Source organism: Accipiter gentilis, chromosome 16, assembly GCF_929443795.1.
Source record: "Accipiter gentilis chromosome 16, bAccGen1.1, whole genome shotgun sequence".
NCBI classification, from domain to species: Eukaryota; Metazoa; Chordata; class Aves; order Accipitriformes; family Accipitridae; genus Astur; species Astur gentilis.
In genome coordinates, this window is record NC_064895.1 from 28,836,633 (window position 1) to 28,851,579 (window position 14,947).

The 14,947-nt window shown below is 48.9% G+C and overlaps 1 protein-coding gene and 1 long non-coding RNA gene across 12 annotated transcripts in view; one reads left to right on the top strand and one right to left on the bottom strand.

Moving 5' to 3' along the window:
* The first annotated feature begins 1,164 nt into the window (after positions 1 to 1,164).
* LOC126046602 (uncharacterized) lies at positions 1,165 to 10,151 on the top strand. Its single transcript, XR_007508370.1, has 7 exons — positions 1,165 to 1,460; positions 1,749 to 1,817; positions 2,427 to 3,915; positions 7,939 to 8,109; positions 8,568 to 8,709; positions 9,246 to 9,350; positions 10,067 to 10,151. It is a non-coding gene; the product is annotated as an uncharacterized LOC126046602 (long non-coding RNA).
* The window catches only part of EXTL3 (exostosin like glycosyltransferase 3), a 159,897-nt gene continuing 154,881 nt past the window's right edge, over positions 9,932 to 14,947 (bottom strand). For 10 of the 11 annotated variants that reach the window (XR_007508358.1, XR_007508360.1, XR_007508353.1 and 7 more), the window contains 2 exons: positions 11,893 to 14,013; positions 9,932 to 11,610 (listed from right to left, as the gene is read on the bottom strand). Coding sequence is in view for 1 of the 11 variants with exons in the window: in XM_049819210.1 (XP_049675167.1) it covers positions 13,804 to 14,013 (210 nt within the window). In the remaining 10 variants the exon portion in view is untranslated. Of the gene's footprint in view, positions 14,014 to 14,947 lie in introns of all 11 variants that reach the window. The other variant, XM_049819210.1, reaches the window with a different exon arrangement.

Below are 14,947 nucleotides of genomic sequence, written 5' to 3' on the forward strand. Positions count from 1 at the left end.
GAAGAACAGCTCTGTAATGAAAACTATTTGCTATTGCAGTTTCCACATCACATTTCATACACATGAAAGATTTCTGTTCGAATGGATATGCAGACTCCAGCATCCATGCCTTTGCTTTGTGTGTATGTCATGGGCGTGAGAGAAATAGCATCATTAACGTGATAAAAAACTTGTTGCAGTAGCATTAATGCTCATAAGAGTTTACAACATTTGCAGTAGCTCAGCTTCTTTATCATCTTGTAATTAAATCTCCAGAAAGATTATTCTTAACACGCAGAGGCCATGTGATAAACTCAGCTGAGCTGAGGAGGCAGGGGGCGAGGGAAGAGTGGGCCCTGTAATATAGGAGTCCTTGAGAGCGTCTTTCTGCTTGTTACCTAGACCAGCTGCAGCTTTGGTGCCAGTGCTCCAGAGCCTTCATTTTGTGAATCTACTCATTTTCATTTATAATTATAAGGGACTTCACTTGTTGATTTAAGAAGCCAGACCCGAGGCTGCGTGTTAGCGCTTGTTGCATCCGCCTTGGCTGAGCACGGGCGGTCCAGCGGCGTGTCGGTGGGCAGACCACGAAGGCAGTAGTTTCTGCTTGGCGAAGGCTGTGCTTGAGTAACTGAGCACACTGACTCGGATTTCCTGAACTGCCACGGAGGAGTCACGGCGACCTTGCGGGAGCGATCAGCAGGTGTAACAATCCACCATGAAGAGCTTGTTTTGGGGCAAAGAACAAGGAAAAAATCAGTTTGCTGGCACAGCCAAGGTACACCACAAACCTGAAATTCCTCTATTTTTCCTGCTGTCTTTTGGGGAAGGGGAAGCAAATTCAGTAGTTAGCACTTTATGGCTGCTTATGAACCATGCTGCCATCCCCTCATTACAGCCACGTGATGCTGTGCTTCTGAACCACGGCTGACCCTCCCAGCTTGGCTCCACCAAGCTTTTGGGTCAGCGTGGGCTCTGGCCTGGGACTTCTCCCCTCGCCAAACTGCTGTTGGAGGCCGCGTGGGTACAGATGAGTGGAGCTGCGACTCCCTGGCAGTAAACGGGCTCTGAGAGCTCAGTTCTCGGGACCCAAGGAGCAAGAAGCATTAAAACCCATCTACAAAGAGTCAAGACCTCAGCTGGGGTAGAGCCAAGTTGTAGCTCCTTGTAGTAAGGATGATTCCCTTGAGCCAGAACCCAAGAGCTGAACTAGCCGGGTGCTGAGACACACGGGGACGTTTCTGTGACATTTGTGTGGTTATATGACATGGAGCCCTGCAGTAACAGGGCTGCGCATTCGCTGACGTAGAAGATTCAATCGAGCTCTGTGTCTCTGTGACTCTGCAGGTGTATGAGGGTGAGAAGACGAGAGAGATTTGCTGTCTTTGCTGAAGTTACGCAGTCCAACCAGCCTTGCACACCAAGGGAGAATAACCTCCTCATGCAGTCATCCAGCATGGCCTTGTTATACAGAAAGACAGGTTAGAGAGCCTTTACTGAGCTCAAGGTATTAAGGAAATATTTAAATGTGAGGAGTGAGACAGCCTGTATTGACCACAATGGCTACTCCACAGGTGTGACTAGTGTATAATTGGCCCAAATAAATCCTGCTGCTCTCAGCCCCCCATGGAAATCTCTCAGTGCTGCCTAACTTGACAGAATCAGGGAGAGCCAATCTAGTCTTGCCCCTGATGGATGATTTCGGACACGTTCCTGGAGCCTTGCTTTCCTCTTACATGAAATAGAAATTGTACCATCCTCCTTTGCAGGCTGCCTTGAGACTTAACATCTGAAAGCCGCTGCGGTGGAAGTCGTATTAAAAGCACAGTGGTTTGAAGGTAATTCAGGGCTGGGAGTGGGCTGCTGTGCTGATTAAGAGGAGTAGAAATGTACTTAAGCGCAACAGTTAGTTTTTAGCTTGGTTCACTACTGAAAGGCAACTGATGCAATTGGGATGTCATACCAAAAGCCTTATTTGAGGTGCAAAGCTCTGACTCCTACCAGTAACAGCCATGCTGAAGGTAGCTAATGGCTTTCCAACCCTCCTGGGGAAAAAAAAATAATTTTAGAAGTTTTTACATTTTTGTTCTTGTCATTTTGAGGAGGAGGACTTCTTACTGCTCCAGTCCAGCATCTGAAAAGTGATTCATTGCTTACAAAGGGAAAGATTGTGCCTACTGAAAAAAATAAACATACCAGGGGGGATTCTTTAATGAAAAATCTTAATTAAACTAACAAAAATAAGTGCTTGTTCATTTTGCACAGAGAAAGAAAAATAAATAGCACTTCTTCAGGCTGGGTCAGTCCTGGAGAGGTAACCATGGCAGCCCAGCAGAGCTGTGAATGGAGGGGGTGGAATACGATGGATGGCAAATACATTTTAACCAGAAATGCACATTTTAATGGACAAAGAGCAAAGGTACTTGGTTTCATTCTCTTTCTTCCAGAAAGGAAAAAGAAATCCCCTTGGCCACCATGCGATGATCATTGTGCCATGGCTGTCCCCAGTCCCTGTGACCATGTGTGACGTGGGAGTCCCACATCCCGTGCTGCGCTTCACCAGCCTCTCTCTGCAGCTCCCCTAATTAAACGCAAATAGTGAGTGGTGTTTGCAGCTGGGCTGCTTCTTAAGCAGCCGCTTTGCAGGGCTGCACCTTGGCCCCTGGCAAGTGATTAAATCTCAGTGCGATTCCCAACCTGTGCGCTCCTCCAGCGCAGACAGGGCTGCACGCTGGGCTGGGGAATAATGGAGAGAAAAGGTTAAAATCAGCATTCTGCACTTGGATGGCTTTTATGGAACAGATATTCCTGGATGGAGAGAAGTATATTGTGTTTTCTTTCTATTAATGTGAGCCTTAATAAAAACAACTGCACCAAGTCATTTAATTCCAGGCTCATGCTATCCCCCACCGTGCCTGGACGCAGTCAGTGTCACTGGGGATCTGCTGGCCCTGATGCCACCCGAGAGGTGCCCTGAGCCACACCGCGGTCACCACCTTGGGGACTTGGACACAACGACCTGAGGGGAGCTGGAGCAAGATGTGGGGTCCGTGCCCCATCAGCACCTCAGCCTTCAGGAGGAACGGGGAAGCTGAGTGCGGCGGGGTTTGCGTTCAGCTGCGCGACATGGCCCAGGTAGGCTCACAAAGAAGAAGGTAAGTCAGATCAAACAGGTCCCCGTTTACCCATCATGTGTGACCCATCACCTGGGACACCCCCTCCCCCCCCCCCAAATCTCTTGGGGACCTGGGACCAAGGGTCTCGGACTCATCACTTAGGACCTACCGCTTGAAACCCACTGCCTGGGCCCCATCATTCTGGGCACCCGTCACCAAGTCTTGTGGCCCACAAGGAACAAGTGAGGTCTCTCCCTATGACCTTGGGGCTCTCCCGGGCCTGGTGTGGGGACCTATGTTCCGAGGAGGCAGCTCGGTGGGCTGCAGGGGCTTCTCGACTGTGGGGACACAGTATTTTTCCCACGAGGACGCTTGGGGGCCATGGGGCACTGGCCTGGGAGCACAGGGCAGCCCTGGCCAGGAACCAGTGGCAGATAATGCCCTGGGCAAGGCTTCATTAGGGTCAGGGATCGTGGGGCCGCATCCTGCATCCCTCCCATGAGCTGATGCGACATAGCAGGCTCCTAAATCAAGAGAGAAAAATACAGCCCTACGAGGCAGTGATCTTCCCAAACCCCTGTTTCAGAAGTCAGGGCATCAGTTTGCTGCATTTTTACTGGCAGGGTTAAACAATTAAACGCTCCTTGCCTCGATTACAGCAAAAAATTAAATTATTCCTCCATCTTTTCTTTCCCTTGGCTCTACCACTGGCTGTCCTGAGTGTCCCTAGGACACGTTCCTCTCCTTGCCCCTGAGCACACGGAGGGGTGATGTTTCCATCTCGAGCGTGGTGAGACCGGGCTGCCGTGGGTAATTAAAGGTACGTCAGTGTGCGTCCTGAGGCAGGACATAATGCAATGCGATGAACTCCCTGGTGAGAAAGCCTCTAACAACCAGCTGGGTCCTACTGCAGCAATAACCAAAGGTGCAAACACTGGCCTCCCTCTTGGTAAAACTTTGCATTATTATTATTTTCTTGATATTAATAGCTACTCGGTAACAAAAAGGGTGAGGGACAGAGCAAAGCAGCCCCATGCTGCGTGGTGCTACGTGGAGAAGCCCAACCATATGCAAAGACATCACAACTTGTCTTATTTTTAATTATTGTTATTATCATGTTGGCAGCAAAACATGTGCAGAGTGAGAGCTTAAAAACCAGCTACGAAGAAAGCAGGGCCCTCTGCCAAGGAACGCCTGCAAGGAGAGCATCCGAAAGGCTTTAAAACCAAGGTGGTAGGAAGGGCTGTCACACCTCACTTCTCTTTTCTACTCTTGAAGGAAAAAGGAAAAAAAAAAAAAAAAAAAAGGCTGTTGGTTTTGTGCCATAGTGCTGCTCCAGGACTCACTGCATCCCCAGGGCAGAGCTGGGCTCCAGGGAAGCATTCACAAAGACTAGTGACGCTTGATTGAGGGTTGTTTTCTTTTTTTCTTTTTTTTTTCTTTTTTTTTTTTTACTACATTAAATTACTTAGCGGGTTAAAATGAACAGTGACAATTATCCTTCCCTTGCAGGCACAACACTGAGTGCAGCATAGGTCTTTTATTAATTGCCTGGCTAATAACTGCTCATTTCCCTCTGACTGCTCTTAGTATTTACTATTTTGAGCCTCTAAGTTAGAGTGCTGCCGTTGGCCCAGCACACGCATTCGCTGGGTGGCTGAAGGTGCTTCGCGGCGGTGCTAACTGCCTGGTTTGCTTTCCCAATTCCTTCTTTACCTCTCTGCAGCCATTTAGTTGCACCGTGGGAAAACCCCTGCTTCGCCCAGGGGGTTTAAGCCAAGACCAGAGCAACTGAAGCCCTAAGTAGAAATACATGTCGACTTTTGGTCAGCCGTGGACAGGCAGTTGGCCTAGGTGATCCTTGTAGGTCCCCTCCGACTGAAAATGTTCCATTCCATTCCATTCTTCCTCTATTCCATTCCATTGTATTCCATTCCATTCTTCTTCTCTTCTATTCTATTCTTCCTCTGTTCTGTTCTATTCTATTGCATTCCATTTCATTTTATTCTATTCCATTCCACTCCATTCGATTCTATTATTTTCTTTTCTTACTTCATTCTATTCTTATTTCTATTCTGTTCTATTCTTCCTCTATTCTGTTCTGTTCCATTCTTCCTTCATTGTAGTCTTCCTCTGTTCTGTTCTATTTTGTTGTATGCTGTTCTATCCTTTTCTACTCTATTCCATTCCATTCTTCCTCCATTGTATTCTTATTCTGTTCTAATCTATTCTATTCCATTTTTCCTCCATTGTATTCTGTTATTTTTTATTCTTATTCTATTCTGTTCCATTCTTCCACCATTGTATTCTTCCTCTGTTCCATTTTATTCTGTTCCATTCTTCTTCCGTTGTAGTCTTCCTCTGTTCTGTTCTATTCTGTTCTGTTCCGTTCTATTATTCTCTTTTCTTACTCCATTCTATTCTTATTCCTCTTCTGTTGTATTCTTTTCTTACTCCATTCTATTCTTATTCCTATTCTGTTCTATTCGTCCTCCATTGTATTCTTTCTCTGTTCTGTTCTATTCTGTTCTGTTGTATTATTCTCTTTTCTTACTCCATTCTATTCTTATTCCTGTTCTGTTCAATTCTGTAGAGTTCTGTAGAGTTCTGTTCAATTCTATTATTCTCTTTTCTTACTCCATTCTATTCTTATTCCTGTTCTGTTCAATTCTGTAGAATTCTGTTCAAATCTGTTATTCTCTTTTCTTACTCCATTCTATTCTTATTCCTGTTCTGTTCAATTCTGTAGAATTCTGTTCAATTCTGTTCAATTCTGTTATTCTCTTTTCTTACTCCATTCTATTCTTATTCCTGTTCTGTTCAATTCTGTAGAATTCTGTTCAATTCTGTAGAATTCTGTTCAATTCTGTTCAATTCTGTTCAATTCTGTTCAATTCTGTTATTCTCTTTTCTTACTCCATTCTATTCTTATTCCTGTTCTGTTCAATTCTGTAGAATTCTGTAGAGTTCTGTTCAATTCTGTAGAGTTCTGTTCAATTCTGTAGAGTTCTGTAGAATTCTGTTCAATTCTGTAGAATTCTGTTCAATTCTGTAGAATTCTGTTCAATTCTGTAGAATTCTGTTCAATTCTGTAGAATTCTGTTCAATTCTGTAGAATTCTGTTCAATTATGTTCAATTCTGTAGAATTCTGTAGAATTCTGTTCAATTCTGTTCAATTCTGTTCAATTCTGTTCAATTCTGTAGAATTCTGTTCAATTCTGTAGAATTCTGTTCAATTCTGTAGAATTCTGTTCAATTCTGTTCAATTCTGTTCAATTCTGTTCAATTCTGTTCAATTCTGTTCAATTCTGTTCAATTCTGTAGAATTCTGTTCAATTCTGTAGAATTCTGTTCAATTCTGTTCAATTCTGTAGAATTCTGTTCAATTCTGTTCAATTCTGTTCAATTCTGTTCAATTCTGTTATTCTCTTTTCTTACTCCATTCTATTCTTACTCCTGTTCTGTTCAATTCTGTAGAATTCTGTTCAATTCTGTTCAATTCTATTATTCTCTTTTCTTACTCCATTCTATTCTTATTCCAATTCTGTAGAATTCTGTTCAATTCTGTAGAATTCTGTAGAATTCTGTTCAATTCTGTAGAATTCTGTAGAATTCTGTTCAATTCTGTAGAATTCTGTAGAATTATGTTCAATTCTGTTCAATTCTGTAGAATTATGTTCAATTCTGTTCAATTCTGTAGAATTCTGTTCAATTCTGTAGAATTCTGTTCAATTCTGTAGAATTCTGTTCAATTCTGTTCAATTCTGTTCAATTCTGTTCAATTCTGTTCAATTCTGTTCAATTCTGTAGAATTCTGTTCAATTCTGTTCAATTCTGTTCAATTCTGTTCAATTCTGTTCAATTCTGTAGAATTCTGTAGAATTCTGTTCAATTCTGTTCAATTCTGTAGAATTCTGTAGAATTCTGTTCAATTCTGTTCAATTCTGTAGAATTCTGTTCAATTCTGTTCAATTCTGTTCAATTCTGTAGAATTCTGTTATTCTCTTTTCTTACTCCATTCTATTCTTACTCCTGTTCTGTTCAATTCTGTAGAATTCTGTTCAATTCTGTTCAATTCTATTATTCTCTTTTCTTACTCCATTCTATTCTTATTCCAATTCTGTAGAATTCTGTTCAATTCTGTAGAATTCTGTTCAATTCTGTAGAATTCTGTTCAATTCTTTTCTTACTCCATTCTATTCTTATTCCTGTTGAATTCTATTATTCTCTTACTCCATTCTGTTCTTATTCCTGTTCCGTAGAATTCTGTTCAATTCTGTTCAATTATTTTCTTATTCCATTCTATTCTTATTCCTGTTGATTGCTGTTGGATTCTATTATTTTATTTTCTTACTCCATTCTATTCTTATTCCTATTCCATTCTATTCTGTTCTGTTCCATTCTTACCATATTCTACTCTGTTCTGTTCTATTCCAGCTTTGTATTTCCACTGCAGCCGAGTGCCGTTGCCCCGGGGTTAAAAGCAGGACCCAGGGAGCACGGCGGGTGTTGGGTGACCCTTGCTGGGTGTTGGGCACCCATGGAAATGCAGCAACTCTTTGCTTTTGAGCCTGCTAACAGCTCCAGAATAACTTCTTAAAACACTGGGGGTAAAATCCTATTTTTCTTCCTAAAACCTTTCACAGCCCATCGCAGGGAGCAAGCCAGAGGTATAAATCCTGCACATCGCTTAGCACTGGCCTAGTGATGCACTCTCAGAAATTATATGGCTGTACGGATTTATAATGCCCCCACAGCACCAGCGCTCCCCTTTCCCTGCCAGTCCTGCTCCCCATGCGACCACGCTGTTGAATTTAAGCCTTTTTTGTTTGTTTTAAACAGGAAAGCGATGTCGTGGTACCTTCGCTGCCCTGGCCCAGGGGTGGAAAAGCAGTCACCTAATTAACCTGGGAACGATGGACCCAATGTGACCCTCGGCTTTGTGATGCCGCTGGTGCCTGGCCCTGCAGGAGTATTTTCTTGCATTTCCAGCTGGGAAAAAAAACCCAGATGGTAATTTCCCTCTTGCTGCCTGTCTCAGTGGGGCCAGGGCGTAAGGCAGGGCCATGGGAGGGTGCAAGCATCCGTGCTGGTGACTGCAGGTCCTTTACCTGGGCTTTTGCAGGAGCTGGTTGCTTTTATGGCACTGATGGGCAGAATAGAAACACAGGGAGCAATTTCAGTGAAATAATTGCTTTTTATCAAGGAATGTGTCATCTGAAAGGGAAAAATTTAGCGTAGGGGAGTGGAGTGTAAAGCACTTCCCCCGCTGCCCTCCCTCGTGGTAGAAGGGTATGAATTATTAGGGGGATTTATCCCCTCCTCCACCTCTCCCCAGCGCCTGTTCCTCTATCCCAAGGTACAAACCCTCCTATAGGGAAAAAAAGAAAACCAAACAGGAACCATGATGCTGTGACTCGTCTCACCAAGGTCACATTAGTTACAGTTGTAAAAATTATTTGCTTTAACAGGAGATATTTATCTGCTGTGTAAGGGCTGGTAAAGCCTCACAAGCAAATCTGCTGCGGTCGAGCCAGTGCCCAAGATGCTGCTGGGCTCATCGAGGAGCCAGACACTCCCCAAAAAAACCCCGCGTCTCACCACTGCAGCCAGGTCAGTGCCTTTGAGTGTGGTTTTCTGTGCCCTTAACGCTGTTAGCAATGCCCCTGCCTTCCAGCAATATTTTGGGGACAGACCCCAGGCATTTGGGAGGCAGGTCCTGGGCAGAGCACCCACCTCCTCGCTTCTGGGATCAAAATAATTTGGGATTTCCCTGAAACCTATCCTGGAAATAAAACCAAGCACAAACACTCCCGTTATGGATAAGTCATTACTCCAAGGCAGTAGGGAAAATAAAGGGCACATTTCCCAGGGGCACAGCAGCAAGGGCAGGGGCCACAGGGGTGAACAAGTGTCCACAGAGGAAGCCGGCTGCTCAGGAAGAAAGGCCAAAAAAAAAAGCAGCAGAAAAGGAGAGAGAGGAAATCCAGCAGTGTCCAGGAAATCCTGCGGGATTTCCAGCCAAGCATGGAGAGGGAAGCCCATGGCACAGCCAGCTCTGTTCCACCCATCTGCTCCTCCCTGCAGGGTTGAAGCTGGTGGAGATCTGGTTAGAAATCACACCCACCTGGTTGTTTTTTCCACCTCAGCCTCCTGCACAGGAGAGGGACCGGGAGCATCCCCCAAGCCAGCGATGCCTGTGAGCGCTGTAGGAAGCGGCCCCTAAATTTCCTCCTTCCAGGATCCCAGGGCAGGTATGGGAAGGTTTGCAACCCCACTGCCAGCTCGGCTGCCATTTTCGTTGCCTAGAAATAACCAGACAACTCATGCTGTGGTGGCTTTCAGCATCACACCGCAGGGCAGAGGCCCCAGGGCTGGATCCTGCAAGCGGAGCAGGGCTCTCGAGAAGGTGCTTTTTGGTTGGCTGTGATTTAAATCAGCGATGCAGAAATCAAAGGGTTTCCACCTCCCCCAGGGTCTGCCATCCTGGCTGGAAGTCCCCAGTGCCACCAGCAGCCCTCTGTCCCCGTAGTGGCTGGGATGTGATGTCCCCTGAAGTTACGCAGGGCTCTGAACCCCCCCCGGGGCTGGACTGAGGGGGCTCTCTTGGCCCAGCCATGACCTCATCCAGGGGTGCGACGGGGTTTCGCACCAGACGCTGCCATCCCCGAGGGGTTTCCGCTATTCCGGACCAGCTCACCTGCCCCTGCTCCCTCGGGAAATGCAAGCCTGGGGAGAGGCTTGTTTTCGGGGAGCCCCAGCACCACGGAGCAGCACTGCTGCTGCAAGCCCTGTCCCGGTCCCAGCCCCCGGCAAAGCAGGCACGGAGACGCTCTCAAGTTAAACTCTCCATTTATTGGATCCTTTTACAAAAAAACTCAACATTGTGCTCGTGTTGAAGGAGTGTTTCTTTTCTCTCAGTTTTTGCCTTTTTTTTCCTTTTTTTTTTTTTTAAACCTGGTGCTCACAGAGCAGTTAGCACAACCACGGCGCAGGGGAGAGCAGGGGCTGTGCAACACGAATGGGGTACGGGGGTGTCCGCGTCACCGCAGACGATGCTATTTACAGCGAACATGAAAAAGACCTCGCTCTGCACCCGCCACCTGCAACCCCTGGTGCTGGGTGAAGCAGCAGAAATGTTGGAAAGGGGAAAAGGCCTTTTCCTTGGGAAAGGTGCAACCACCGAGAGACCTTCCCATCCCCTCAAGGCTGGGGTGGTGGAGATCACACGCCCCAGGCTGCTCTGTGCTGGAGCTGGGATGAATCGTACAACCTAACCTGAGCTTCGGAGTTACCCTGGGACCCCCTGAAAATCACAGGAGAGCGACAGGTAGTGAGGGAGGATGTTTGGGACAGTGGCAGGGGCTGGACCGCTCTCCAGAAATGCCCCTCTCCTCCCTGATGGTGGAGGGAAGCCTAAGGACAGCAGAAAAGTCGGGTTGTGAATCACGGGTCTGTACTCCAGAGGGGTTTTGGGGGCTATTTGGGAAGATTTCGGAAAGAGCCACAGCAGCAGAGGACAGGGAGGGACAGCACCAGCCCTGCAGGTGGGGAAGGCGATGCTCTCGCTGGCTTTTAGTTTCTTTGTGGCACCCCAACCCTCCCAACACTGCTGCCGCTCAGCGTGTGTCCCCCAAGCAGCTGCCATCAGCGACTCGCAGCACCCGTTTATCCCTTCACCCCTTCCTCCCCCTTTGGGGGGTCTCAGCAAGGAGGAAACCGACCCACACAGCGATCCCGTCATGCAGCCTTTCCCCGCACAACCACGACGCTTTGAACCCGACCCCTGGCGACCACAGCACTGGAAATCCTCCAAAAAACCCAACACTTCAAGCAAGAGTTGAGTGCGTGAAGAGCCTCAGAAGAACAAGAATTTGGATTTCCACCACTGATCTGTACATTTCTACTGGTCTTGAACTGAAACGCACCAACAGAAAGGATGAAACCCCCAACCTTGGGTCAGCTGCCAGCTCCGACTGCAGCCAAGCAATGAGACAGCAAAACCCGAGCCCCACCGACACAAACCGCAACGCAAATACTTCACATCACATCCCCATTTTCCAAGCTCCCTGTATTGCCATCTCTCACCAGACTAATGAAATTCCCCTTAAGGTTTTTTCAAACCAAGTTGCTGAGAAGCGTATCTCTGCTCTGTTTATATAAAGTGCAATCCACAGCTGCCGGCATCTGTCCTTACTCCCTTTTGACTCCTGCTGTGCAGGCAGAGGGCTGGGGAAGGCAGAGCTGCCTCCACCCTTGGATGACACCACGGACCTGTGCTGTATGTGAGCAACCGCATCGCTGCTAATGAACCACCTGTTAACGAGGGGAGAATTAAAGCAGAGGAGTGTCAGGCCCCTCAGGGATGCTGAAGCTGGTGCAGTTGCTGAAGAGTGCCATGTTTCCACTCCGAGCAGGGGCAGAAAACATCCTTCCAGGTGTTTCGGGGCCTCACAGGAGTCTCCAGTTGCACTTCTCAAGAGACTGACCCTTCACATGCTCCGTTTCAAGCACCTGATGTTAAAACAAAAAGAGAGTGAAAAGGAAAAAAAAACATAGAGAGGAAAAGACACCTTGATCGTATTTCGGTGCGGTCTGTAGTGCTGGTGAAGGCACAAGCCGTTGGCTTTCCTGGGGACAGGCTGCCCCTTCCCTTCCCCTTACCAAGGAGCAAGTGTCAGTGACCCCCACCCACAGGGCTGACATGAAAATCTGGCTGAAGCACGACTGGAGAGCCCACGTAACACCCCAAAAACGTGGTGCAGGCTGCAGGGGAGGAGTGGGGACAGGGCTGACCTTACGAGTGAGCCCAGGAGCTGCTGATGGATCATCCCCGCTGCTCCTCTTTTGGGACACAACGAGGTGGTAACATCCTTCTGCTGCAGGGTGTCAGGATGCTGAGCTGCAACCTGCCACAGTGGAAGGCAGGCCAGGAAAACCGGGGACATTGAGGTGAATCACCATCTACCCAGCAAGAGCTTCTCCACGCTGCTCTTAAACATCTGGGACACGCCGAGGGAGAACATCACACAAAAGAGGGCAACCTGTGTCCTTCCCTCTTCTTACAGGCCAGGATCGAAGCAGAACAGAGCAGCGAGTTGAGTGCAGAGGTCAGGCGTGACGGCGTTTCGCTTTGGTGGGAGACACCAACTCCGAAAACAGCCCCGTGAAGGTGATCCCAGCAGCGTCTCCCAGTTCACGCAAAGGAAAGGTCTTGGCTGGATTAACCTTTGAACGCAGCCCGAGGCCAGGGCATGAGTGTGGATGGGATGGGGGTTTAAGGCAGTTACACTGAGGCCCACGGACAAACCTGACGTGGGCACGTTTCATCCTGGGATGGGGGACGGGGCAGAGCAGGGACTCCGGCCCACGGTGCAGCCCCAGCTCCGGCACAGGAAGGCTGGGCTGGCACTTTGCTTCGGCTCTGCTTAGCTGCGTACAGATTAAGGGTTCAGTATCTTCTCCTTCCGCCACTCTGCAAAAATGCGAACCGATCTCAAGAGAAGGCCCCGATATCCCGACTGCCATCGCACCGGCACTGAAAGCTGAACTACTGCCTGCTCGCCCTGCAGCGACCGGGCACTGCGAAGAGCTGGCTCTTGGCAGACTGCGTCCACGCTTGGATGCTTCTGGGGAAGAGGTTTATCTTATCAGCAAAGGCTCGCACAGCCGATCTTGGGGTGCTGTGGAGCAGCTCTCCAGGGCTCTCGCAGCTGCCTTTGTGCTGCAGCGGCTGTAGAAAACCGCAGGCCAAGGCACCCTGCTCGAACGCACGAGCCTGGGGCATTGCCAGCCCCTGCTGTGCTGCAGATGGATCGCTCCCAAGCCCCAAACACGCTCCCTGCCTTCAGAGGTTTAGCAGCACCTGCGTTATGCCGCGTGGGCTGGAAAAAGGACACCGAGAATGAGACCGTGGCAACCAAACTCCCCCAGGGCTGTGACACGGGACCTGATGCAGTGCTGGGAGCTGGGAAAAGACCCTTCAGGGCCAACCTCTTCCCTGCTCGCCCCTCTCCAAGGGCCAGGCTCAGGGTGGTGAGCAGAGCAGATCAAAGAGCTCGTCACCAGCCGACACCTGAAAGTCCTCAGTAGTAGCCACAGGGCAAGACGAGCCAGGACACGGTATGCAGGAGGGGAGGAGAAGGGCTGCCCCACGGGAGGAAGGATGGGGACGACAGTGGTGAGCGGAGCTGCCTTGATACTGGGAATAACCTCTCTGCAGTCAAACACCTCCAACCTGGCCTTGCTACGGTCCCCCTCGAGCGGGCAGACAGGTCGAGAGGGGAAAACGGGGGGGGGGGGAGAATAAAAAAGGAAAAAAAAAAGCCTCACGCGGCAAATCTAAAACACTTTCATTTTAAATAACAATAATTATAATTAAAAAGAATGGCTGCCCTTGGCTAGCAAAGGGGCAGAGCTACTAGCCAACACGCCATTCCTCAGTGTACGATCCTAGGCAGTGTCTTTACAGAAGCCGTGAGATCCTGTTCCCTGTCGCTCAGTCGAGTCGCTGTGGGGAGAGCGGGAAGGGAGGGGAAAACGTGCCCGTCCAAATCCAGGACATCCCTTTTGCTCTACGGGAGGGAGGCCAGAGTCAAGAGCAAAAGGTGTTTTGCACTCACAGCCCCATCAAGAAAGCCACCCTCTGCCCTCACCCGCCTCCGGCCGAAGTTCGGAGAGCCGAGGGCGCCCGGCTGCTGCCTGCTTCTAGATGAACTTGAAGCATTTTGTCTTGTCGTGGGGCAGGCGGGTCTTGAAGAGGACAGAGTCCACACGGAACTGGGTGTACAGGAGGGGCATGTACCCGTACACCTTGACGAAGAAGTTGATGCACTTGTGTCGCTCGTGGAAGTGAGAATCATCGTGCGAAAGTGCCTGGGGGCACCCGGGGCAGCGGAAAGTCCAGCGGGAGGTCACCTGGAATGAGAGGGACAAAGATGGTCGCTGACACTTTGCCTGCAACACCCTGCGGCCGGGGGGAACACCCTGCCTGCACCAAGGCACTGCGTGGGGGGACTTGGCTTGATGTCCTGCGTGACATGCCACAGACCGGGCACAGATTTGGCCGTGCTCTCCCTGGCTGCCACGTGTCCCTTGGAGGGTGTCCAGGCAAGGAAGGACATGGTCCACACCAGCTCTGTCAGAGCAGAGACTTAAGGGGGAGACACGATGATCTGCTAATGCTTAGTTACTTTTTTTCTGGTTTTATGTTTCAGAAGCTGTTTCAGGAAAAAAAAACCTTGAGAAACCAACTCCTTTCCTTTCACAGACTACAGATAGAATCACAGTATGGTTTGGGTTGGAAGGGACCCTTAAAGGTCATCTAGTCCAACTCCCTGCCATGAGCAAGGACACCTCCAACCAGCTCGGGTTGCTCAGAGCCCCGTCCAACCTGACCTTGAATGGTTCCAGGGATGGGGCAGCGACCACCTCTCTGGGCAACCTGGGCCAGTGTCTCACCACCCTCAGCATAAAAAAAAAAAAATCTCTTCCTTATATCTAGTCTGAATCTGCCCTCTTTTAGTTTAAAGCCATTAGCCCTTGTCCTATCACTTCAGGCCCTGCTAAAAAGTCTGTCCCCATCTTTCTTCTCAGCCCCTTTAGGTACTGGCGGGCTGCTATAGGGTCTCCCCGGAGCCTTCTCTTCTCCAGGCTGAACAACCCCAACTCTCTCAGCCTGTCCTCATAGCAGAGGTGTTCCAACCCTCAGATCATCTTTGTGTCCCTCCTCTGGACCCGCTCCAACAGGTCCATGTCTGTCCTGTGCTGAGGACCCAGGCGCTGGACTCGGGACTCCAGGTGGGGTCTCACCCGATCGGAGCAGAGGGGCAGAATCCCCTCCCTTGACCCG